General features: G+C 39.5%; 2 protein-coding genes across 2 annotated transcripts in view; one reads left to right on the top strand and one right to left on the bottom strand.

Moving 5' to 3' along the window:
* MTFR2 (mitochondrial fission regulator 2) overlaps positions 1–26562 on the bottom strand; it is a 486796-nt gene that overhangs the window by 418936 nt on the left and 41298 nt on the right. The window lies entirely within an intron of this gene.
* Positions 1–26562, top strand: part of PDE7B (phosphodiesterase 7B) — an 81871-nt gene that overhangs the window by 44581 nt on the left and 10728 nt on the right. Inside the window, exons 2-7 of the mRNA XM_075707389.1 lie at positions 1843–1926; positions 15095–15246; positions 16513–16576; positions 18207–18302; positions 19982–20082; positions 21611–21742. Of these exons, the coding sequence (XP_075563504.1) occupies positions 1843–1926; positions 15095–15246; positions 16513–16576; positions 18207–18302; positions 19982–20082; positions 21611–21742 (629 nt within the window). The remainder of the gene's footprint in view (positions 1–1842; positions 1927–15094; positions 15247–16512; positions 16577–18206; positions 18303–19981; positions 20083–21610; positions 21743–26562) is intronic.

Here is a 26562-nt window from a genome sequence, read left to right as displayed (position 1 = left end):
CCTGGCAACATTGAAGGTGAGGTTGGACGGGGCTCTGAGCAACCTGATCCAGTTAAAGCTGTCCCTGCTCACTGCAGGGGGGTTGGGCTAGGTGACCTCTAAAGGTCCCTTCCAACCCAAAGCATTCTATGATTCTATGATATACTGCCCTTGCCACAACTTAACCCATGATTTTAAACTGCTGATGAAGGTATACCCGTGCTATTATCATACCTTTGAAGTCCAACAGCTGAAGAGCAGGCGGAGGTTTGCACCTCCTGCCCCTGCTATCAGGAGGGGTAAGTGGGGTCAACAACAGCTTGAGTTGTTTTGGGCTGGTTCCTTAGAGCCAGCGGCTGGCAAGCAGGAGCTGAGTACAGGGAACACGTGTTCCATCTCTGGAAACAAAAAAACAAAGCAAAAGTAAGGATGAGAGAAAATAGATTTATATTTATAATCAAAAGTGACTGTGTTTGAAATAGTCTTAATTTGAGTGCATGCTCCTCTGTCTTTCGTACCTCTAAGGACCCCTAGAGGGCACGGAAGTTTTTCTCCACCTCGAATATTTAACTTAATAGTTCTACTTGGCTTTCTTCCCTTAAACATAATCGTAAGCACATTTTAAGTGAGCATTAGATAGAAAAAAATAACAGCATCTAACTAGGTCCTTCTTTTACGCTGCAAGATGTTTTCTTGTTTTTAAACACAAGCAGTAGAAGCTAGCACTAGCAGCCAAATTCTTAAATTATTTTTGTTTACATTAGTCAGATGCTATATTTGTATCCCAGAGGAAGCACAATTCAAACTAACTAATAATTCATAATTTTATTGCAAACCTTGAGAGGCCTACAGTGTGAGTTGTCTGAGGAAGTGCAGTGGGTATGCTTTCAGCCTTATGGCCTGTGTTTCTGTAGAGGAAGAACTGGTACTGTGAAGAACTCCAGTACTCTAACCTGAACCTCTAAAATCTCCAAATGTCATCTTATTTAAGATTTTTTAATGTTTTGGTCTTGTTATTTGCCTATAAAGAAATTATGAAATTACAGTACAAGATACTTAAAGCTATGGAAGTGTAAAAATGACATCTGCTTCCCACTGCTTCCTATCTGCTTAGTGTGGTTTTGTAACTCTTATTCATCCCGAGTAGCATTTTTCTTCTTAAATTAATTTTGTCTGTTTCATCAATGTTACATGGTAAGTCAGGTATTAATCAATGTGAAGTACACAGCGATACGAATTCTTAGTATTGTGCTGTCACTTTATGATATTTAAATTTACATCATAAAGCTCTTATCTGAGAACATCAGGTTTTGCTTAAATAAAGCAGCTTCGGGGTTTGAGGAGAAGGCTGACATTTTCTAGAATGCTCAAAGAGCAGTAAGTAAAACAAAACCAAGCAAACAAACAAACAAAAAAATTTTTAAAATCTTCATATTTTGTTTGGGTGTTTTTTTCATCAACTCATCATTTTGAGACCAGTCCCACAGCTTTGGAGGTCTGTTGGACTGTGAGCCTAGTCCAAGGTTGAGACCTTTGTGTGTGATGACAGAATCTAACTGGTCTTGTCTGGGCAAAGAAACTGGACCTCTACACTACTCCTGAAGCAGTGAGAGTCTACTTACTGAGTGAGAAGCTGTTCAATAGAATAAACATGGGGGGGGGTTGTGCCTTTGTTCTGATAAGATCAGCTGTACTGCTTTACCCAATTACCCAGGGATGTCATGGGAGATGATTTTTTGGACCTTAGTTTTCCCACTGGAAGAGCATAACGTCATCACTTTGAATAGAAAATAGATCTAGATGTAAACAGCAGAGAAAGGCAGCTGCCCCTTCTAACATCTCTGGGGATTTTGTGTTTTGCAGGAGATGCACGGGTGAGAGGTCAGACAGGGGTTCTCTCCGAGCGCCGTGGCTCCTACCCGTTTATAGACTTCCGTCTTCTTAACAGTAAGTGCAACCTTTCCTTCAGGTCTGTATTTGGGGAAGAAAAAAAAAAAATCTGTATTGAAAGTATACGAACCAAAGTATCTCATTTCATACATATCTGTAGTTCAGCTGTCTTCATACAGTCAGCATTAATAATTCTATTATTCCTACCCAGTGTTTGACTGTGAAATGTTTTGATTGTATGAATACTGTCCATAATGCTGAGTCTGTCAAGTAAATACAGTTGTGCCATGGGGTGTGCTGGGGGGAAGACAAGGGGTGCTTCAGAATTAAAAAGATAAACCTCTGTGTCCTTTAGCCTCTTAGCCAACAGTTGGAACAGATTTATGTGATACTGTTATCCGGTCATATAGAATTGGCACAGAAGGGGAGCATGTGACAGCACTGACCAGTGGTTTACAATAACATTAATTTTTCCAACAATTAGAACCCAATCCAAAGCCCCATGGAGTCTTCTCATTGACGTCAATGGATTTTGGGTCAGGCCAGCAGTGAACATCTGTTAAAAATAATCTTAACCTCATTTTGATTGAAGTTATTTTGCCACTGTTGTAAATAAAGGAGGGCAAATCTAAAAGAAAAAAAAAAAAATCAAGATCCTGGGGGTTTTTTTCACCTGATGGATTCTCTATACTGATGCAGACCCATTAGCCGGTATATAAAAAATAAAATACAGCAAAAAAACAGAGAACTCTTAGTCTTGGGCCCTGTAGCATTCAGTCTGGATGCTGTGTTAACTCCGGTGTTGAGATGCAGGCAGATCCCGATGTGTCCTTGCACTGCACAGACTACTCCATGTAATGTTTGAAACAAAAGCTAATTCACTGTCTTCATCAAACGGACTGAAACTCCGGCAGCTAGTTTAGTGATGACACTTTTAAGCTTCTAGCGATGATGCTTTTCATTAAAAAGCAATTATCAAACCGAAGTTTCACATCTCTTTTTTTGTAACTGCTTTCCCGAGTGCCAGGAGAAGGGGAAGGGAGGTAGGTGGCAGGGAGCGGGGGAAGAAGGCCGGCCGCAAAGGGTGAGGTCTGGCTGGGAGTCAGGAGAAGAGAGAGGCTTTAGGAAGCCTCTCTTAGGAATAGGAATAGGAATAGGAAGGGGAGGACTGGGGCTCTGAGCAGCTGCATTCGCCCAAGCTGGCAGAGTTTCTGCCGCCTGGCAAAGTGATTGCTTTCAGTCTTGCTGACAAAAGGTATTTTCTAGGTCGTAAGTCCGTCGGAGTGCTTGCTGTGGCTGAGGTAGAAAGACATAAGGGGTAAGACGGGTCCAGCAGTTTTCCCAGGGCAAAGGGAATAACGTACTGGTTGGGCAGAGCTCTGAGGATAATTTAGTCCTGGCTTGCCAATGAAAAATGTGAAGAAAAATCTGGTTTAAGCTAGCTGGAAGTATTACTGTTGATGCCCGTATAAAGACTGAGAGAAAATAAAACACTTCTTTTCATTCATGAAGTAGAAGTCAATATATATTCACATTTGAATGTGACTAAATTAATTATTTCCTTTTTATTTTTAATACATACACATTATTTAAAATTCTCATCATATGTGCTTTCCTGGTTAAAGACACCAAAAACTTTTCAGCTCTTTTTTCTGGGCAATAGGGCTTTCACTTTTATCCCCTGTAGATGAATCCTGCCATCCTTCAGATCCTGCCAGCTGCTAGGAAGTGCAGGTACTGTCCGTGGGCTGTCTATGGAGAGGTCCACGGCGAGAGATGTACCGGTGACTGCTCAGCCTTTGATCTTACAAGGAGCAGGGCACGCCGCATAACCCCTCTCCTGTCACTGCTGAACTTAAAAGCGATGCCTCTCTCTGCATGCACCTCTGGTCCCACAGAGGTGGGGCATGTGGGGGTTTTATGTTCCTGCGCTCTCTGTCCTGGGGACTTCTGACTTAATCTTTCTTTTTACTGCTTTTCCTTAATCTGAAAGAAGTCACTACGGCTGATCATGATCTCTGGCTAAGGAAAAGGAGTGATCCTGATTTTGTATTTCCCATTGTTTTCAGTTTTTTATGTATTTACTGCTTTCTGCCTAGGGAGTGGTGTTGGCTTAATTTTTCAGTGCAAAATTAAGTGAGATATCTAGGCATTTGACTACGAATTTTGTAGATGGCAAGTGCACTGGGCCTGGCTCACTTGGTGTCCTACAGGTAAACTGCAAACTTTTTTGAAACCTGCCTAATAATTGCAGTAAAATTTTGGTACCTTGTTACCTTTGTTTGGGGGCAATAACTGACAGGCAGCAACTGTATACTGAAAGCTGTTACAGTAAGGGAGGGAGAGAGGCAGAGAAAATTTTATGGTAAATATCCTCAGAAGTTATAAAGAAATGCATCATAAACATTAGTCCTGCTTCTCACTAATTCAGACAAACTGAGCTTAAATAGTGATAGTTCCCTCTACCATCTGAAATACTATTCCAAATAACAGTACCACCCTTGTTTTAAAGTAAGGGAAAACACTGAAGCTCATTCTTGAACAGAGTTGACATTAATTTTGAAAATTGACATTTAAAAAAAATTCAGGGCATTGCTATTTAATGTCAGACTAAAGATTACTTAAATGTAACTTTTTTAACATACTTACAGATTCGGTCAAACTAGTGGATTTTTCCCTCCTATGGCTATTAAGGGTTAACACCAAGTAGACCATATCTTTTGTTTTTTCTGGAGTCCTGCAGTAAAGTCGCTGTGTAATTTAAGACACCATTAAGTCTTTTTGGATAGGAAAACTTCCTGCACTCTGAAAATGGGATCTTCTGTAGCCCTAATCAAAGCCAACTGGATTAATGTTGGCTTCTTGCTGTTTGAACTAACGTCTGTGATGCCATCTACACGTTCCTCCGGTGCCTCTCTGCAATATATAAAAACGTAGTGAGTGTTATTTCACCTTGTCAGTGCCAGGCTGTCAGGATTTTGCAGGATCCTGCCTAGAGGAGATGCAAAGCTTTAGCATCTTCCTGTCTTTTCTCTGCTTCATCGCAAGCTTCCCTTGAGGCATAGTTGCACTGGTGGGTTTTGGGCCTCTTAAGATGACTCTGGAATAGAAAACTGAATGTAAAATATCCCTGTGTCACCAAGAACTCCTCGGTTCTGCTTTGCGAGGAGCGTATGTTTGCCTCAGCCTCTTGAGTCAGTCCCTGCAACTTGTGGAGACCTGCATGACCAACCAGATACTCACTTGCGTTGACAGTGTCCATCCAGAAGCTTGAGGGGAAGCTACGTAGCAGCTCCTCTCCCCAGGGAAGCTGCGGCAGACGATACTTGTTAGCCAGCCCTGTGTGAAGACCCCCCAGGAGGCAAGCCAACCATCCCTTTTTCCATCCTGCCGTAATAAGGCAAGGGGATGACCTGCTCCGGATGGCCGCAGATATAGCCCTGAAAAAAATAAGTTGGACATGGCAGACTTGAGGCTTCACGTTCACTAGGGTGCTTATGAACAAATATTCAGACTTTACAAACTCCTAAACTAAAATATACAAGTTTTGCACAGCCCTATAGGTTTACAGGAAAATGGGGAGAGGATTTTGTCTTCATGCAAACAAGGCATTCCTTGAAATGGGAGCAGCAGAAGAAAAAAGACTTAGCATTATAAACTTATTTTCCAGAAGGAGTAATGGGATGGGATAGGCAATTTCTAGGTGCCATCAAGCAGCTGAATATAATGTATAAACGATGTAAGATTGATTCCAAACCAAACCTCACAAATTTTAGGAAAGTTTGACTCTGAACTCAGTAGCTCTAGCTTGTAACTGAACCTCACGCAGGTTGAAATTAATGGTGGCAGTTTATTGGCACTTCTGCATTTCTGTGAATTAAATGAACCTTTTGTGTTCACAGGACAGAAAAGGAGTTAACCTGAGTATGTGCAGTGTAATAATTTAGAGTTTGAAACACTTCTGCAGTGAAAATTAACTTGATCCAATTTTCCTTTAAGCAAAGCATAGTTTGCATCTGAGAAATAAAGGACCGTAGGGTAAGGCAGCAATAATTTAGTTCTCTGATTGACAAAGTTGCTCAGTGAGTCATTGAACCAGATCCCTCCAGTGACTAATGTGCATTGATTAAAACAGATTTCATTATTCCATGATGAGTTGTGCTGGTGACTGTGATGGTACATTTCTTCATTGCATTAACCAAAGGTTTGAGGGAATTCCTTGTGACAAATCTAGAATTATAGGTAGGCAAGCAGCAACAACCAAGGAGACCTCACCCTGCTCCAGTTATATTAGATACTTTGTTTTATTGCCCGATGAAATTGAGTACCAAAATAACATAGTTTACATCTGAGATGAGTAACTTTTTATTTACAAATTTGCTTGTTCAGCTTTAAGTCAGAAGACAAGGACATTCTTAAGACTTAAACAGTGGTTCTCCATTTCCCATCTTGTTTATGCTAAGCTTTTCTCTGGATTGAATTTTTGCCTCCAAATGACAAAATTATTAGCCTCTAATTGGCTATATTTAAATATGCCTATCATGGAGGAATATAATAACAAGTGTTTCTGCTTGCATTTTTAAGTTTTCCTGAAAATTCTCCATTAGGGACACTTTGTCACTGTATCAGTCATACCATTGCTTTCATTATCTTCACCCACTTGTTTTCAGTAAGCCATCCACAGTGTCTGATTGAATTTACTTCTCTATATATTGATCTAGGAGGGATAATGAGGGAAAGGAAAGCATGTAATATGCAAAGTGGAGTCTCTGTACCAAAACAGCATTACCCAAAGAGATGTCTGTTTCCTTCCACCTTGCACAACAGGAACATAGAGTGGGATCTGAGAATTTCTAAAAGGTCAAAACATGTCTCTAGACAGGCCAAAGGTATATCTGTGTATTACATAGGATCTTGGTATTGTCATGCAGGCAGAAGTTGAGTCCAAAAGAACCCCACCTGCTTTAAGCTTAGCTTAGCAAATTAAGTTAGTATAGATGATGTACTTTTAGTACCAGATGGTGATAAACAGTGATCTTAGGTACTACTCAGTCTCTGTCCTTGACTTGCTCTCTGATCTGAGTCAAGCAAAATCCTTTGGTTTTCAATTTGTTTGCGAACAAAGTGTTGCTTTGCAGGCATGTGATGAATTAGGTACTACAGAAATGAAAAGTGTTGTCAGGGTTAGTAAGGGAAGATACGAACTCATGAAAAAGTCTCCATCTCAAAGAACCCAAGTCTGTGGATGTTTGAATCTGTGGTTTCTGCCTGTCTACAGAAGGGTCCATTTGCAAAATTTACATTCATTTTTGGTTTTGGATTTTGAACGACTCCAGGGCTTTCAGGTAGGGCCCATCTCCGGGGAAAATAAAACTTAACCACAGCCACCAACCCAAAACTGAACCATCAAGTAACCTGAACCCAAATGAGTGAGGTTAAAAAGAGTTTGGTTAACTGTCTTGCTTTGTTGCCTTTGGCTAGAAAAAGAAGTGGGAGTGAGAGATGCCTTTTTAGATATTTCTGACCCAGGTTAAATTAGGACACTAAAAGTCTTGTGAGGAAGTTTCAAGGGCTGATTGGATTACTCAGATCCCAACCCAGCCTGTGGAGATGAGTCCAAAGTTCCAGATGGTTATTAAATTAGAATGGGAGAGATCTTACGAGGTCTGCATCATTTCTACATAATACCTCCCTTAGTTCCTCATGGATAAGCACATCCAAAAGATACTCATCAACATCCTGAAGGCACACGGACTTCTTAATCTGGTTAGCTTGTGTCTGGTTTGAATGGGAAGAACATTTCCAGAACTGAAGTCAGCCTATGGCCTTGCTTTCAGTTTCCTATTCAAGGAAAAGTAATTGGGATTCTCTTAAAAATGTTTCAGCACAAAGATTGTCCTGTTTTCTAGTAACACTTCACTATATTAAAAAATTCTTCCTGTCATTGGAAGTCAGTCTGGTTCCCCCTTTTCATCAAATAACAGCAATTTTTTTTTGGTTCAGGGTGTTGTTTGCATTTTTAAGTGTTTTTTTAAGAGTTGTTGTCTGCAAAATTTAATAACAATGTAGATTGAAAAGTATATTCTACTTCCTGACATTCATGCTCCTTGTTTAGCTGTTACACTACATCTGTAGAAAATGAAAGCCATAATGTAAAACTGATAGATGCATGTGCCCTCATATGCTAACAAAATGCGGCAGTTTGGGTTATGAACGGTTCAGGAGAACTCATGAGAGCAAGCAGAGCAAACAAAAAACTACATGTGTTGCACACACAAAGTCTTAGTGAACACTGACCTGATTATACAGGTTTGTAACTTATTTTTTTAATACAGATTTGGGATTCGGTTCAACTGAGAATGTCCCTTTAAAAGTTTCCAAATGATGCGTGACCCATTCTGCCACCCCACCTTCTTTTCCCTGATTAGAAAAGGGAAAGGGTGTACTGAAGATAACACTGAGGATACTTTCCAAATGGCCAGAGGAAAAGAAAGAACAAGGAGAAGGGATCATTAAGATGATAAATGAAAGTTGGGTTTGCTGTTATTACAGGTTATGTTGCTTTTTCTCAAGGGGAATAAAGGGGGAGGGGATGTACCATTTCCTGTTGGAGAAACTATAACCAGCTATAGAACATTTGCAGTTTTAGGAAAAAAAGGTCCTGACTGTGCTACTGTACGAAGATTGAAGTGGCAAAGTGAGGGTTCATATTGAAATGATAACATGAACACAACATGCCGTTTCCTAAGGACTTGCAGGAGGCTTAATAAAAGATGCCAAGATATTTGTTTGCATAAAGATGATTGATGACCCCAATAAAGGCTGCAAATTGTGAAAAGAAACACATCTAAATTAATCGTAAATTTGGATTTAATCTAGTCCTCTTCCTGTTATTAAGGCTAACGTTCTGTTACCTAACTGGCCTTTGAAACCCTAGTTTCTCCAAAACTTGGTGTAATGGGATAATTCGGTGTATGAGTGGGATAATCTGCATAGTTCTCAAGTTCTGTAGTCTCTTTCAAACGGTATCAAAAGGAATGTGTTTTGGGATGGGGGGGAAACTGCATGACTAGTGTTCTTCAAGATACTAACAACTGTGCAGGAACTTCATGATTTGAAAACTGATCACACCTCAAGTGTGATGTTCAAAGAGGAAACCCTGTAGCAAGGTGACCTAGAAAGTTGGTGTCCCAGAACCTCTCACATTTCATTAACTACATTAGCCAAAGCAGCATACAAGCACCTCTTCTGTAAACAGGGCTCTGTATTCATTTTGTGCACTTGTGCAGGTGGTTGAAGAATGGAATCTTGACTCAAAGTGGAAAATTTGAAAGATCTTTTGTTTTACTACTTGTAATTTTCTTCTTTCTCTGATGTGCCCAGAGTCCTCCTCTCTTTCTCACAGCCTCTTCCTAATTGAAAAAATATGTTTACCCACTCAGAGAGAAATAGTACTGTTGTAACCCATGTGAACAATGGCAGCTAACAGAAAGCACTTGACCTCTGAAGTTTAATTTTTTCAAAAGTCAAGGAACAAATACTTTTTTAATACATTAGAGAAAGCAAGTGAAAACAAAATGTTTGTAACAACTTTTTTGGATTCTCATGTAGTTTGAGGAGGTCTCATGAGGATTTCTACATTTACAAGATTTCCGTACAACACTGTAGATATTATATAGTGCAAGGTGTTCATCTCTGTTGTTTTAGCTACGGTGACCAATATATATTCAGATGGTAAGATTGGTATTGGCACAATCTTACTATTTTTTATCAAACCTGTTAGTTTCTCACACCAGCTGCAGACGTTTGAGAAATACAACTGGGATATTCTTCTGAACTTCTTGGTCCCTCTACACTAGACTCAAAGCTTTCAGGCAACAATTCTTTTACTCAGGTTTCTGAGGATTTGTGCATATTCTCAGGCCTTTCTTCAAAAACTGCAATGTTTCCTTTCCAAAGGATTTTTGAACTGCAGGGTGCAGGGTAATGAGAAAGCCTAGACAGTGCAGAGAGAAGAGGTTATCTGTCTGTCTTCTAGTTTACCAGTGCTTTCTCCAAAATTCAAATTTGAAATGTTGAGTTTAGAATTGATTTTTAGATTACCTGTGCCAGTTCAGCTATCCCTACTCGTGCTGCTGTTGTTTTTTGGATAATATGATAGATCCATAATGTAAGAAGGTATTAAGAAGGCACAGCAATTTTTTTTCTATCAGTGCTATGCACTCCTCCTTATAAGAAAAATTTAGCAACCAAGTCATGCAATGAGTATGCCAAACAAGACTTCAGTAAAGGTGATCTAAATGCCTGGCATGGTTTGACACACAAAAAAATGGACAAACACTGATTATTCCTCATAAGTCAATTACATCTCTCTTGAGCTCTCAAATAAAAGCATTCTAATCAGCTGTCAAACCGGGAACCAGTGCAGGAAATTGCCTCCGTAACATATAGGACCAGAAACAAATTGTTTCCCAGAGTCCTCACTGTTTGCAAACTGTCTGGATGGTAAATTGCTGGTCTGATCCTCTTGCCTTCTCTTCCAGCTATGCCAGCACTTTTCTACCAGTCCTGCCTGACTCTTCAGGCATACCGTGGTAGAGCAGTGGCTGAATACAGAATGTCTTTGCATCCTCAGAAGAGGGGAAAGGGTATTATAAACCATATGAGTCAAAGGCAAGTGCTTGATGACCTGATTTACATAGGCTGGGTTTATTCTGCATCCTTTTGGAAAGAAGAGGAAAAACATTTTCTGTTTCTTAATCAGTTGGCTTTTGAAAATTAATAAGCCTGTTATCCACTCGTGCTGCTGAGTGACCTGTTTTTATTGTACGCTGAGGTGCAATAAAATAAAAAAAGGCAATACTGTGAAGGAAAACTCACAGGCCTTATTTGAATGCATAACCAAGTTTGTTTACTTTGAAAGAACAATAACAACGTAATGAATGTCTGGTGCCGAGTTAAGTATATCCTTGTCCAAATTTGATTTATGTGATCGTTTCTGGATGTTAACTCAACCATTGTTAACATAACCTCTGTCATTTTTATGTTCACGCTGCCTGTGGGCACACACTTAGTGCAGCAATGTGAAAGAAATCTGAAAGAAAACTGGTAGCAGTTCCTAGTGCAGGAAACCTCTTTTCCTGAAATAACAGAGGTTGGGGTGTAGTGGGCCATAGATCACATTAGGGCAAGCAGATCTGTGTAACTGGAGGAACTTTGTTAGGAGAGAGAAGGCAACCATTGATTCCTGTAGCTTATTAACCTCTTGAGGGCCATGTGCAGTATCCAGACATCATCCATGGCCCGATAGTGTGTATACGTGATGTGGCTATCAAATTACCCAAGGAAAAATGCAACTACTTTTGCTGCCAGCTGAAGCACGTCAGGAGATACGCTGTGAGCTCAGGCCGCCTGTGTTTTTCAAGGCAGAAGTTAAGCTGTGAGGAATGCTTATATGGGCGCTTCTGTAAATATGTATGTAATGCATACAATATGTGTATGTGTAATTCATACAGTAACTTTGTTCACTATACAAAGAAGGGATTCTCCAACCACTGTGCTAGGCAGTAACTACACAGGCCATGAGAATATGCATCTTTTAAGAGATACAGATGATGCTTTTTTTAGGTAAAGAAAACATTCAGAAGTTGCCACAATGATTAAAGATAAACACAGTTCTCAAGGGAAGTTTTATGGGTATAAACAAAAGACATTCTTGTTCATCTTTCACATTCATTTCCAAATTGCACATAATTACTAAATCCTTCCCATGTGAGCCTTGCAGCTTGTGTTCTTTAACTAGATAATATAGCATATGTTCTAGTACCCGTAGTTCCACGATTGAAGTTCAGTGATATCTGCAATGATATTTTTGATTCATTTACTTGTAATTCAATTTAACCTAATTAGCAATAGCTATCAATAACTCTTGATGTTTCAGAGTCATTATATGACTTACATCAGGTGTCATCATTGAAATTTTGTCTTCACAACTTAAATTGAAATTTACAATTGTCAATAAAGAAGTGGTATGTTCAGGGTATTACTGTAAGTCATTCACATAAACGTTTAATTTCATCTTAAAACTGCATCTTGGTTTTGTGTCAGCTGGTGGGTCCCATAGCTAGGAATGGTTCTTCACTGCTGGGAGGCTCAGGTACGACTGCTGAGCTGAGGGCAGAATTTCAGCATCGACTTTCAGCTGCTTCGCTTTTTGCTCTTCTTTTTTAGGTGTCCTTTTCCTCTCAATTTCATATGGCCGTGCTTTTCTTTTTTGTTTGACACTGATCTTGGTAGGGGAAAGAGAAAATGCTGATGAGATTATAAAAGTCTGGGGTGTGTTGTGCTTGGAGAGGGGCATAGTCTTAGTCCAGTTTTATGCAAGACAACATCATAATAAGGTACATTATTCCGGATGGCGTAGGAATCTGTTAGGATCATAGCAATCATCTGACAAGTCCCATGATTCATGGACAAATCAATTATTACTGAAATGGCCTAAAGGATATGATTTTAACATGATATCCAGAGTTGCATGTTGATTGACTGCAGTGCGGGATTCAGGCTGTTCTGTCAAGAGCCCAGTTTTGAAAATACATTTCCTACCGTTCTTTATCAGTATTATGAACTCCTGCCCTTATGAATGAAAATACAGGGCAACAGATTATTGTGGGTAATCTTTTTTGCATAATATATTGTAATGCAGTGCTCATCTGAAGCAGCAAGTCATGTTTCAGAGGCACTGTCTGCCGATGATTAAATTTCAGTTGAGACCCGTGACAACCGTACAGAGCAATGTGACAAAGCAGTGGCAACAAGTTTGATGGTTCAGTGCAGAAAATACGTTTCACAAAAAGAAATTATTTATTTCAACCTGATGTGTTTGTGGTTTGGTAAGTATTATTTGTGCTACTGAAATAATCTGGTAATCCAAAGGATAAAACAAACACTTCTTGATAATCCAACATACAGCTGCTTGTTGGGACTCAGGCCAAACCTTCACCTTCAGATCATCCACAGCAACTCTACATGTGAGTTTTAAAGACAGTTTAGGGGAACATAGGTGGTAATTTCAGTCATCTGTCTTTAACTGAAAAAACAGATATTAACTTAGATAAAAATTAGTTGGAGCAACTACTCATTTTTAATGTACGAAAGGGAAGTTTTCCATACATTAACATTTAAACTTGTTACCTGAAAGCAGTGACAGTCTGGGGGCAAAGATGGAATTAGGAAAGTTGAGAAACAGCTGACACAAGTTTAAAAAGTGAATTAATTTTAAGAGTGTGTTGTTATTCAGGAACTAAACCGAATGCCAGCCACTTCTTAGCAGCACTATATAAATGAAAAGAAATGAGAAAACAAGTCTACCAGTTCCTCCACATGTCGCTGTCACTGGGTAACTGTTAGCACCTACGTTAGTCACTCCTTCAACGGGCCATGAAATTGTTCCAGCTTTTAAAATGTGTGAGAGAATTAAGGCAGGTGCTGGCACATCATAAATGAAAATCTAACCTTAAGGCTCGTACAGTAGTGACATTGTTACTGCTTGCATTCTTGAAAACACATGGTTTGTCAAGTTGCAATAAAATTATTTTCTGCTTGTATATTATTAAAACTCGGTGGGGTCTTTGGGCTGCCCATGAGAAGTGTGAGACATACTCTAAGGTCTAAGAAAATATATTAATTATTGATACTCACTATGTAAGTATGTATTTTTTTTGTTCTTACTGACTTTGTGTCAATCAATAGCTGTTGGATTACTTAAGGAATAAACTTGCTACAGAAGGTTCTCATACATCTGCTGTTGGAGAAATCAAATACTGAACCACTTATGATCCGAAAACACCTTAATAACTTCTCTGAAAAACTCCTCAGATAATAATATTCATAAAAACAGCATACAAAGTCATATTTTAATTTCACAGCAGAACAAACGCTAGCATTTTTGCATAAAAAGAAATAGCAGAGTAGAGAGAGTCATCTTCAGTCCATGGATGTTTTTCCTGAGCTCTTATTTAAACCTGAAATCCAGTGAATTGCTATGCAGCTTCTTATCTCAAGCAATCATTACTGTTCTCTAAAAGCAGTGCTTAATCTTGGGTTTCTTACAAGGTTCCTCTTACGAATAAAACTGTGTTGAATCTCACTACCTTCAAACAACTGTCCAGTTTCTGTCCTCCCTTTTTCCAAGACTTATGCCAGACTGCAAAATGAAAACATCACAACTGCACATGAGGTTCTGCTAAAAGTTCAGATGAAATTACCTAAGTCATTATCATTTTAGGAAGCCTGCATATTATTCTTACTAACAATAAGGTAATTTAATTACTGTAATTACTGATTTAATCACTGTATAAAAACTGCCTTGGTTTTTCTGTCACATTTAGCCCTATATGAAAATCTCCTAATACAGCATTAGGGAATTAGAATTATCCTGGTACTGAGTGAAAAGAACATACTCTGTTGTGTAACCAGAAATGGATGTATTGCCTGAATACCCTTGCTTTCCTAATTGTAGAACTAAAACATTTTCTTCATTTATAATTTGCCCTAATACGTAGGAAGGACAGCAGACAATGCAGTAGGATTATTAACCTTTTCTTACTTCCTTCTCTCTTTTCTGTCATTTTCCAAAAGTGAAAGGTCATACATTAGTGCTTTCCAACTGTATTTTGAAATCTGTATTTGGTCTCTTTTGGTGTCACTTTTTTGGTTTTATACCCAAGATCACCTTGTATGCTAGTGCTACGCAATGTTAATGCATTCCAGTGACGCTCCTGTGAGGTAGCAAGGTAATACTGTTTTCAGTTGTATAGGTAGAAGCAGAGGCAGAGAAGAGGAAGAGCAGCTTTCTCGTACTTAACTCTGCCTACTCATTCAGGCTCCCTCTAGACATCTACAGCCAGATGATGTATCACCCGCCCCAGCAACTTAGTCTGGATCACATTAAAGTCTGTGGCAGGCAGTGTACTGAACGCGGATCTTCCAAGCCCTCCATTAGTACTCTTTTTACTGGAACATATTTCCTTTCTGAAATAAATAAATATATTATGCTGAAGTATAGGGATTTGAATACTGCTCCTTCATGTGGATTGGCAAGAAGCATGAACTTTATCATTTTTGCATCACTGTTTTAAAGTTTTGGTATTTCTCTCATTAAATAATTGAGAATTTCATCCTTCATCTTGGGTTTCGTGGTTTCTGTACTGATTGCTTTTCACAGATACTACACTCTCAGGGGAAATTGGCACCAAGAAAAAAGTGAAAAGACTGTTAAGTTTCCAGAGGTATTTCCATGCATCCCGGTTACTGCGTGGAATTGTACCACAAGCCTCTCTGTACCTACTGGATGAGGACTACCTTGGGCAAGCAAGGGTAAGATGGGTCTCCAGAACGCCCTTTCTTTTAATAATATTCCAGGGGGTGTCAGTTTTGTTTCAGTGTTCAGATAAACAAATGTATTGCTGATCTTTCTTAAATGACGCACGTTACTTGCCTGCCTCACAGCAAACAGACTGTCCGTTCCTCTTTTATCATTGCAGCTTTAAAGGTTTAGTCTCAAAGCAACAAGAAAATGTCTAAATCTATTCAACATTTTCAGATTCTGTCAACTGAAATTATAATCTGGGTTTATTAAAGGATGAAGGGTCCCTGGCTGAGTTACTGATTTAAGTAAGTGCAGCCTCGACAGAGGATTTAGTTCATCCGCTTGAAAAAAGACAGCTGTCTCTCAGCTGGTATGGAGCAGCTATTAGGCAACCCGCAATAGCTCTCTGTAACGGCAAAGGCTAGGAAGCAGGGAACATTTACTGCAAAGAACTTCACAATAATCAAAATATAATTCGCTTACTTTGCAGCTCTTCTACTTGCTTTGAATGATACTTTCTAAGAAAACTTGCACAACTGATGGTATCGGGATTATGTGCCTAGGCAATTTTTGTTCTCTGCAAGAGATTACGTGCCAGGTGTTAGAAAGTAATTAAGGATCCAGAACTGGTTTGAATATAGACTAGGCGATGAGAGTGAACGCACATTTCCTTCACACATATGCCTTTGCAGGTCATACAGTTAGTCCAGACTCAGTCTCTTGGCTGAACTGAGGTAGCTGTAAAAACACTGTATATGGTGGTAATGATGGATTCTTCTGCGTGGCTCAGTGGGCTTCACAGCAGCACTGTATCTAAGTTTATAAAAGCTATTCCTGTGTACTGCTTTGTTTAGCAAAATGTAATTCATATTCACCATGAGAGCTAAGATTGTGTTTTACTGTAATAAAAACCTATGAGAATTTGTACTGAATTGATTTTGGGACATGAAAGAACAATAAAAAAGTTGTGCAGTAAAAGGGAATATTTTCATAATATTTTGTTTTATATTATTCCATGTTTTGAGCTCCATTTAGAAGGTATTTTGTCAAGTTCAAAACCTCCTCAGTTAAAAGTGCAAGTGATATTTTATGCAGTATAGCTAAATTTGGTTCCTGATGTCTGATATTACAAATGTATCTCTATAGCTTTCCCAAACAAAACTTTAAAGCTGCAGCGACCAGTCCTGTGATTGATTAATGCGGAATAATAATTTAAATCTGCTTTACAGTTTGACATACCAGTCATTTGCCTTTCCATATTTGTTTTTTTCTAGCATATGCTATCCAAAGTGGGAATGTGGGATTTTGACATTTTCTTGTTTGACCGCTTGACAAATGGTAAGTAATTTTTTAAAAGTTTTTATTTTAGTATCTCTCATATATGACTATTCTAAAATCCCTATTTAAGTAATTGCTAAACGTTTCCAGTTTAGATTACTGAAGAGAAATCGAACACAGTTAACTTATCTTAAAATCATATCCTTGAACATTTTCAGACTTTTCCCAGAACGTTCACAACTGTCGGATAATGTTTAAAGTGTGTTTTTATATTAATCTAATCTCCTACAATTGTTATGGTCACCTTTTCAAGGACGTGTTTCAGTTTCCTTTACCTGGGAAATTCCAAAGGTACTTTAAATATACCTATTAGATACCTTGGTTGATAAGTCCAGACCTCCATAATCAGTCGATTTTTATCAACGTGAAATACCTTTAACTGAAGAGACCCTTGCTTCTGTTCAGCAGCAAAAATTAGGAAATTCGTTAAGACAGTAAAAATCTGTGAAACGTTTTGTCTAAATATATGCCTGTAACACCACACACACACACACTAATGTCTAGGCAATACCTCTTGATCAGGCAACTGCTGAAGAGGGTCATGATCACACCTTTCTCCTTTCTGTATTGCTCATAGGAATGAGATCCCTCATCCCTCACCCCCAACCTAATTAAGTTTGGCTGGGGCAGAAGGTGTTGAAAAAAGTTGGTTTAGAGGGTAATTCAGCTGAGTGACTGGCAGTGAAGAGTGGAAAGGACTGCAAATGGCAAGAGAAGCAAAAGCATAATTCTTCTAAATTACCTTTCTGCACCCCTGCTCAGTAGTCAGGGCCAAATAAGTTTCCATGTCCTCTCCGTACATGTATTTATTTTCTTTCCTGAGTTACATTAAATAAGACTCCCTTCAAACATTGTTTATACGTTGTATGGGTTGGTTGGTTTGGGGTTTTTTTCCTAACTTGTCTGGAAATATTGCTGCTGAATTATGCAGTGCAAACTTTTTAAAATACTGTCTGTGGGTATAGTTGATCGTATAATACTAGTTAGGCTCAATTTTGCCAGTGTTCCCAGTATTAGATTCACAGTAAGACCAGCGTAACATTACCATGGGACTTGAGACCATACATGCTGCAACTCATTTTTTCCTGTCTGCATTATCATAATGAGATGCAATTGTAGCTGAGCTAGGTATGGGGGTTCATTACATGTTTGTACAGCCATGTGTAAAAGAAAAAATTTAATTACAAACTGCTGGTTTCTCAGTAATTAATTAATTAGTATGGTATGGCAAACCGAAGTGGCAGAAAAGCCATTCTCCTTTCTGTCATTTCTGGAGGTAGACCTGGATTATGAAGATGATATGATTCTCAAACAAGCCTATCAAAAGATTTCCAGTTAAAACTGTGTCAGTTCGCCTTCTGTGTCATGGTGAAACAGCAAACATGACTTTATGGCATCTAGACACAAGAATGGCACCCCACTGGTACAGCCGTAACATCAAATCTTGATTATATACAAGAGTAATTTATGTAAGCCACTTTTGAGTATGTAAGTGTCATCTAAGCTCATAGGATAGGAGCTAAGGTGATAGGAGCTGACTAATAGTCAGGAAATTACAAAGATTTTTAATCTTGCTTGGTTTGTAACCACATGTTAAGGGAATCTAAGAGTTGTTCCTTTCTGCTTTTAGGAAACAGTCTCGTAACACTGCTTTGTCACCTCTTCAATGTGCATGGACTTATTCACCATTTCCAGTTAGATATGGTTACATTACACAGGTTTTTCGGTAAGTGCTCACCTCAAAGCCATCTTTAAATGCAGTTTGCGGCTTAAGCAGGGCATCAAAGGCAGCACCGGCTTGGTCTGCATATCTATGTAAAATCATGAGGTTGTTGCAAATATTTCAGTAAAACATTTCTGTGGTAGTATTAGCATACAATTTACAGGCACTCAGGTACTTGGTTCAGTACCCATTAAGTCAGTGGAGGGACTTCAAAAGGCTCTGCATTGGGCTGAAGCATCCCAGTACCACAATTGCAGTGGTGACTGAAAAACAAGTATGCCATGCAGAGATGTGGCCAGCCGAGTAGGCCCACACAGACAGACAGACGTTGCAGAACCTACCCATGCACAGTACAATTGTGGTGCAGTGTCATTATTTTAGTGACTAATAGACCACTGAGACCCAGGGCAGTTAAAAGCTTATGTGCAAAATTTAACAAATTATATCAAGCTGTCTGCACTGAATAGTGTTGATGAAAGCCCCTGCTGCTGTTACTGCCAACAGAAATATTAGCCCCATGCTGTCAGCGAACCAAAAGAAGCAATTGGCCAAAATCAATTACTTTTTACATCATGTTTTGAATGCAGCTGAATGCCGGTTTGTTAGGCTGTCAGACGGAGTTTCAAAGGCAAGGTCTCTTCCTTAAGACTGCGTAATTGTCGCCTCTGGAAAGCCTTCCTCCGGTGTGGAGACAGACAAAATCTGCCTGCCGTTTCTGACTCCTGTGGGCAGCCCTGAAGTGGACGCTCGGATAATTAGAGCTAGCGGTATTCAGGGTTTAAAGGATTACCCACTGGAACTTCAAATGCTTGTGGAGCTGGAAACAAACTGAAGGCTAGGACTTTCTTTGGCGTTCCCCATGCTGGAGACGAGTGCCATGGGAAATTTGCCCGTTACCTTTCTGTTTGATTAATTTGGTAGTGTCTAGGAGAGTGCTTTGGGCAAGATCACATGCAACTCCCACTGTTCACATGGTGGTGTTGCCCCGAGACCACCTAATGGTGCAGGCACTGCTACAAGGAACAGATGAGCGTGAAGCACGCACCTCGGTGATTTTCTGTGCAAGCGAAAGCTGAGAGTTAAAAGGTTGTCGCTCAGTCTTCCAGCTGGACCAGTTCCAGCACTGCACACTAACACAAGAGGGACTGGTATTTTAAAATGGACGCATAGACGTGACTAAAATTATCACAGAAGATTTTGCTCCGAGTACCCCTTAATGCTACATCTGGAGGATGTAGGAGTGCCTTTGACCATTACTAGTCACTCAGATAACAAATGATGGCAGGGTATCAGGGCCTCACCCCCTGCCGCTGTAAAATAGATGGTACTGCCTTAATGACGTTACTCCCCTATGACAGCAACGTAAATAACACTCCGTTGTGGATAAATTTGCCTCTCTTCCGTATTTATTTTGCTCCTGAATGAGAGCCTTCACTAAGGCAAGAAAGAGTTGATTTATGAACTAGACCCAGTATATCCCCTTGGGCCTCACAAATCCTTTCATGCATTTTTTCTCTAAAGGTATCCCAGTAAGAGCACCAGTCTAAGTAAGCTACAGATATTTGAAGAAACTCCTTAGGCAACTGACTGTAAAACCTCAAATTGTATTTTAAATCCAGTTCCCAGTTGTGGCCATGGCATTCAGAGACAAAAGAATCTTTATTTTCTGTTTTGGTTCCCAGTTATGGTTCAAGAAGATTACCATAGCCACAACCCGTACCACAATGCTGTCCATGCTGCTGATGTCACACAAGCTATGCACTGCTATCTGAGGGAGCCCAAGGTAATGACAACCTTTCACACTGATGTTGCTTTCAGATAATTCTCAAATTTTTTTTCCCATGATTGAAAAAAAAAACCCAAAAAATAATTTTTAGATAGTGGAAAATGATTGCGTACTTGAAGTCAGCAGCGAGGCAGTAGCAGAGCCAACTACAGATCACAGACATTTTAAACAAGCTACTGGAGTCACTTGTCATCACGCAGGCGACATATCAAAATACTGTCATATGAGTTCCAGTAAGTTTTACCGTGACCATGTGTACCAGCCATCTGGGAGTGGCTGCAGTCCTCCCAGCAAATCCAGTAGACGGCAGCGCATGCCCATGCCTCCGTCCCTTCAGGGCATAAGCCCCTCACATCGATACTTCAAAATACCAGATTTGGCAGCACACCAGCAGAAGAGGGGAAGGCGTTGACTGGGTCAACTGGGTCAAGACCCCTTTGACTGGGTCCGTTGCAAGGGTGTCCTCTGCACGAGTGAACAGCAGCTTTTGACTGCTGCAGCAAGCCCTCACAACGTGAGGGTGTGACGTTGCTTTATGTGTCACTGGAAGGCACTGTGATGCTGAGCCACAGTGTAAGAATATAGCTAATCTTTCCTGGCTTGACTTCAATGAAGGGAAGTTCTGCTAGAATTAGCAAATTGTTAGACCAGAATATAGTAATGGTGAGGACAGGAGCAGGCCCCAGCTTTCCTGTATTTCCATCTCCTGCAAGATCTGCAAGTCCCTGCTGTCAAAAAGTGCAGAAGAGAGCCAATATCCAGAATGTGTACCATACTGCTCTTCATTTCTCATCACAGGATGCTTCTTTCAGCTCGTAGACCTGTACTCTGTACAGACTCATCAGGCTGGTAATAACTGCCTCACACTCAGAAACTGCAAATGCTAAGACTTCAATTTTTTTTCCCCAACGATAACGAAATTTGCTTCTGAATGATAAGCTGCATAGTAGAAAAAAACCTGGGCAGGTTTTCAAATTTGGATGTCTGAAGTTAGAAAGGTAAATTATGTTCTCTAATAAAATACCTGTATTTGAACTGAGATATCTAACAGTCAAGTTTGAAATTTTGAAAGTTTATAAACTCTGGATTTTACAGCACAGTGCTGTGCTAGAAAACATGAAGCCTGATATATTGTTGGTATTACTAGATACTGTGTGAGACAGAGCCCTTATCATGTATGCTAAGGTATGCCAACCTGCTAGTATACGTATTTGCTTTTTAAAACTGAATCTTTTAGACTAAGCGTAAGCACTTCTATAACAACAATCCTTATATTGCCATAAATGATAAAGAGATAAGAAGTACAAATTGTAATAAAATATGAGTATGTAGTCTCATATCTTTATAGATGTTTGTTCAATAGTCACCTTAAAAACATCGCTCACAAAATTTATTTTATATTTGACATTTGTCTACTGTCCTACAAAACTGAGCAACGCCATGATGTTAGCCGATTCCTTTATTTGCCAAAAGAAAAAAAAAGTGTTTACTGTTCATGTTCTTGTGATTAATGTGTGTGATTCAGCTTGCCAACTTCCTCACCCCGTCGGACATCATGCTCGGACTGCTAGCTGCTGCGGCTCATGACGTGGATCATCCAGGGGTCAACCAGCCCTTTCTGATCAAAACTAAACACCACCTTGCCAGCCTGTACCAGGTAAAACTGCTCATCAAGTTGGTGATATGTAAAATGGTGTCAAGGAGGGTCTAAGCAATTTGCAGTGAACTTTCATGCCGAAATCTGGCAGTGAGGGGATGTTGATCAAATCAACCTGCACTTTAGAGTCTGGACAATTTCAGTTAAGCTCCTCACTGGCTGTCTCTTCTTACAGTAAAGCTGATACACATGAGAAAGAAAGTAGAAATGTCAGATTTTGTTGAGGACATTTAAGCCAAATCAGTTGCCTGGGTTATTTCTGCTGTAGATCATCCGGGGTAAGGAACTGTGGGTAGGACATTTAAAATCATGGAGAGACAATTTGTGCTTCATCTTCCTTCAGTGAGCAAGCAAGCAACAGGCATGTTCTAAATCGCTGTTGCATTAAAAGAAACTTTTGCTTCATGTGACCCTAGTAAAATTAAACACTTAATGAATACTGCAATTTAAAAAAAAAAAAAAGAAGATAGAGGAAACCAAGGGAAAAGTTGTAGATATTTACCCAAACATGCCTAGAGATATAAAGAAAGAAGTTAAAACAGCCACCGTAGGTCACACCACAGGCTGTCTAGACCAGTATCCTGTTTCTAAGAGCAGCCAGCAAAAGATCTCAGAGAAAAACATAAGCCTGGGATAAGTACAGAGTTGTCCTTCACCTGGTATACATCCTCCCAGCTCTGGCAAGCAGTAGTAGAAGACTTCCTGAAACAAAAACACAGACCCTCTTGTTCAGTAACTGTCAATGAACCTATCCTGCCTTGATTTTCATGGTCCTTTTTGAATATATTTGTAGTTTTGGCCCGCAGCAATCACTGTAACTCTGGATTTTATCTACAGCTGTCCTATGTGTATAACCTTTGCATGCGTGTATACATGATTATATATGCATAACTGCTCTTTACACTATACTTACATATACACACCAAAGCAATGCCATAAATCATTTTGGTTGCACTAACCGTAGTTCATAGCTAGTAAATGGAGATGGTGTTGTTTTGTAGCCTTCGGAGGAGTCAACTTCAGCCTTTGTAATAAAGTATCAGAAATATCCCAAGTTAAAAATTAATCTAACTGAAGAAGACTTACTGACAGCTATGTACCTTTCTACGCATACTTAGCAAATCGAGAGTTGTCATACTCATATGTGTGTGGTGCATTTTGCTCCAGTCTTTTCTAAAGGTCAGCCCAGCTGAGTGGGGAGGGAGAAAAGCCAGGGGACTAAGCCAGGGGATTTTGGGAAGGTTATGTTAAGGATCCTTTGAAAAGGAGTGGGTAGAGCCATTCCACAAAAACCCTGGCTCTAAGAAAAATTATAAACAACTCCTCAAATTAATAGTGGGAAACAGTAATATATGATTAGGTTGAAAATTCAGGCTCACCTGAAAGAAGTGTAGCTAAAAAAAATATTACTATCTTGGAGAGATGGTTTCTGCTCAGCTAACTGGGCTCGAATATACTTTCAAATGTTGGTTAGAAAAGGCAGTGACAGTACAGCAAATGCAGTCTTTCAACGGCAAACATGATTTTTAAGTATCCTATCTAGGGATGTTCACTGGCAAATTTCACTTATTTTATCTGAAATTGATCCCAGATTGTTTCCGAAGATTTTAGTAGTATACAGTACATGAATGCCAATAAAAATAACAAAGCTGGAAAAAAAGTTTTGCTGAAAACATTTTTAGTCAAAAATTTAGATTCAGTGAATAGTCTTTAAAACAATAAATTATATTCTTCTCAGGATTAGTACTTTAACATGTGCTTGAAACTGAAACAAAAAAATTCTAGGGTTTTTTGGTTTTAAATAGCAGAGCCACAGAACTGCTGGGACTAATCAGAAAAATAAACAGAAGTAAGTAAGTTTTAACATAGTTGGCAGTCGTCTGTCACTGAGACAGTAGTAACTGAGACTTAGGTTTATGGTGTCTCTTTGCTCTTGTTTATAAATTTAAATTAGAACTTTACCTTTGAATCATCTAGAGAAAAAGGTTTTGCAAAATGAGGTCGGTCAGTATTTGACAAAGATGCAAAGTGTTTGACAGCTTCTGAAGGGCATATATGAGCAGAATCATGTTTCAGGAAGATAGATGTCATCACCAACGAGTTCAGAACTTTCAATATTCATTTTCAAATTAAATCCATATTTTATGAGGCAAGACTTTTTTTTGTAATCTATAGGGTAATTTCCACAAGAGTCTATGGCATGTGAGGTGCCATAATTTTCCACAAAAATAGAAGTGCCTCATTCAAGGTTCTAGCATTACAGAGACAGTTGAGAGTGTAAAAGGTGACAGTAGGGACCTGGAGGTCACGTAGCCTCCTGTGAGGAGCACAACAGCATTCCTTGTTATGTGACGTAGACCTCGCTTCTACCTTTCACTGGCCATTAAAATGAAAAATAAAAGTTTTATTTTTGCTTTATAATCATTGTCTTAGGTCTCTGTAGCCTTAAAAGTCACAAATTCTGGTTGATGCATTTGGCTTATCCAACATTATTTCTGCTTCTTTTGACTGACTTATTTTTGTATTTATCCAAAACTCCACATCAAACCTAAGACCAGAAAAAGTCATACTGCTTTTTTTTAAAAAAAATAAATTATTTTACTGAAAATGAGGTATGAATTTCCTAAGAAAACAAATAGCACTGATATAAATAAAATGTTATTTTACAACTTCAGTAATACAGAGTTGAGATCTATCTTTGTCTGGTTCTTAAATGAGGGGTAATAGTTTTGAAGTCTGCAATGACCACATACAACATCTGTAGTACAGAACAGGTTTCAGAAATCTATGAAACAACACTTTACAACTTTAATATAGATGTATATAAACTAGAAATAGGAAAATATGTTTTGGGCATCAGTTATGACAGTTCTACTTTGCAGTCTTCCTTAAAAGCACCATTCCTAATTAAGGTATCATTTTCAGGTATATAACACAGTGTAGTTAAACCAAGTGCTTAATGACTAAGAATGGGTGACCAGATTGAAAGAAATTTAGATTGCCTTCCACTCTGAATTAAAACTGAAGTTTTCTCTGCACCTGCTTAACAGCAGGTCTTCCTCTCTTCAAGTTACTATTCTTTTCCAACTGCGTATGTCAAGTGTAGTGGTTTGAATGGCTCAGGGAAAGTCACGGATTGGAGATTTTGTGATAGTCTAAGTGAAGAACCATTTTTTTCCTCACACTACTGAAGTCTGTGTTAGAGCAATCCACTAGTTTTAGGCAGTAGATGTGACAGAGTCTTCCTAGCATGCAGCCTTTAAAACAAACCTGTGCTGCTCAGTTTTTAAAAAAATAAAAAGTTGGGGGAAGCAAGCTCTCTGGAGATGAGAGCTGAGAACACCAGTCTGCAGGGCAGCACGTAGACTTTTCCCTGCATGGGTTATCTCCCCACCAGCCTAGGCAATCAGATAGCTCATGGCAATTAGTCTTAATAAGGCGGTAGAGTGTTCCTAGGTGGAATAGCCGACTCTGCTAATTGTTGGCAGCAGCTTCAGGGGTTCTGGCTGCTTGCATTTGACAGGGGAGTCATATGACTTCATGCTCAGTTGTTGCTTGTTAACTTGACCTTTCCTTTTCCCTCCTCCATGTGCTTGAAGTGTGGGAAACTAGACAGTGCCGCAGCTTCAGTTTAAGTTCTCCCTATAGCAGCAGGCAAGGAACAGAAACTTACAGAAGTGGAAATCTCCAGGATGGATACCTGAGTTTGCTTTTTCCTTTGAGTGACTATTATTTGGATGCAAGAAAATTCTTGGATACACTGTTCTGACCGGCCTTCAGCGTGGCCAAAGAGCAGCTGCATCCATGGAGTTTCATTCCTCATTTGAGGTGGGTGCTGCTGAAGCAGCTCCTCCCAGCAAGTAATGCTGCCATGCTGGAAGGGACATGGGGGCACAGGGTGCTCCGAGGGTGATCTCTCCAGTTGGGATGTTTCAAGGGTGCAGTCAGACCGGGGCCGCAGGAACTGTGCACACAGGCACTGTCTTAAACGAGTGTAAGTCTTCCCAAAAGCCAAAGGTGACAGTCAGGCAGGGTTTGTCTAATTTACCTAAGGGTAGGAAGATGGCAGCCTGTGGACTTGGGGTGACTTGGGACCAGGATTCAGCTCTGAGACTGGGGAGGTGAAAGAAGCAAAAAAATTTGTTGTTACGTCCTATTACATTCCTTTATTTTTCTTGGTCAGAGTGTAGGGTTGCAAAAGTCCATCCTGATGTATTTGGGCAAAAGGAGAAGAGGGGTATTTAAGTTGGCTAGTGAACAGAATTGCTGTCAAAAGTAATTTAGATACTGCATAGCTGATCCTGAGCTCTGAGTCTTGTCAGCTCTTCCCAGGAAAAGGACTTAGTCTTTGCATGGTTGGAAAATTTTGGGGTTGGTTTTGTTTTGGTTTTTTTGCCCCAGTGACCAGCCGGGTTAGCTCAGTTGGTTAGAGTATGGTGCTAATAACACCAAGTTCACAGGTTCAATCCCTGCTCACTGCAGGGGGGGGGTTGGGCTCGATGATCTCTCAAGGTCCCTTCCAACCCAAAGCATTCTATGATTCTATGATTCTATCCATGATTTCTATTAGGGAAACAAAAAAACCCAACCAACCAACCAAAAAAAAAAAAACTTGAAGAAATACCAAAGCAATATATCCATGATTGTGTGAATTCAAAAGCAACAGAACGTCCTGCAGAAAATATTGTAATAAGAATCAATCCAATTTGCACTCTTACCTTTGCACTAATTTTGAGCACGAAATTGCAAGAAAAACATGGACAAGATGATGAAAATGCAAATTGGATCTTGGTTACAGGCAATGTTTAGTGTTTCAACAG

This window comes from Pelecanus crispus, chromosome 3, assembly GCF_030463565.1.
Source record: "Pelecanus crispus isolate bPelCri1 chromosome 3, bPelCri1.pri, whole genome shotgun sequence".
Lineage (NCBI taxonomy): Eukaryota > Metazoa > Chordata > Aves > Pelecaniformes > Pelecanidae > Pelecanus > Pelecanus crispus.
Note: the sequence above shows the minus strand (reverse complement) of the source record. Positions and strands in the feature narration are given on the sequence as shown.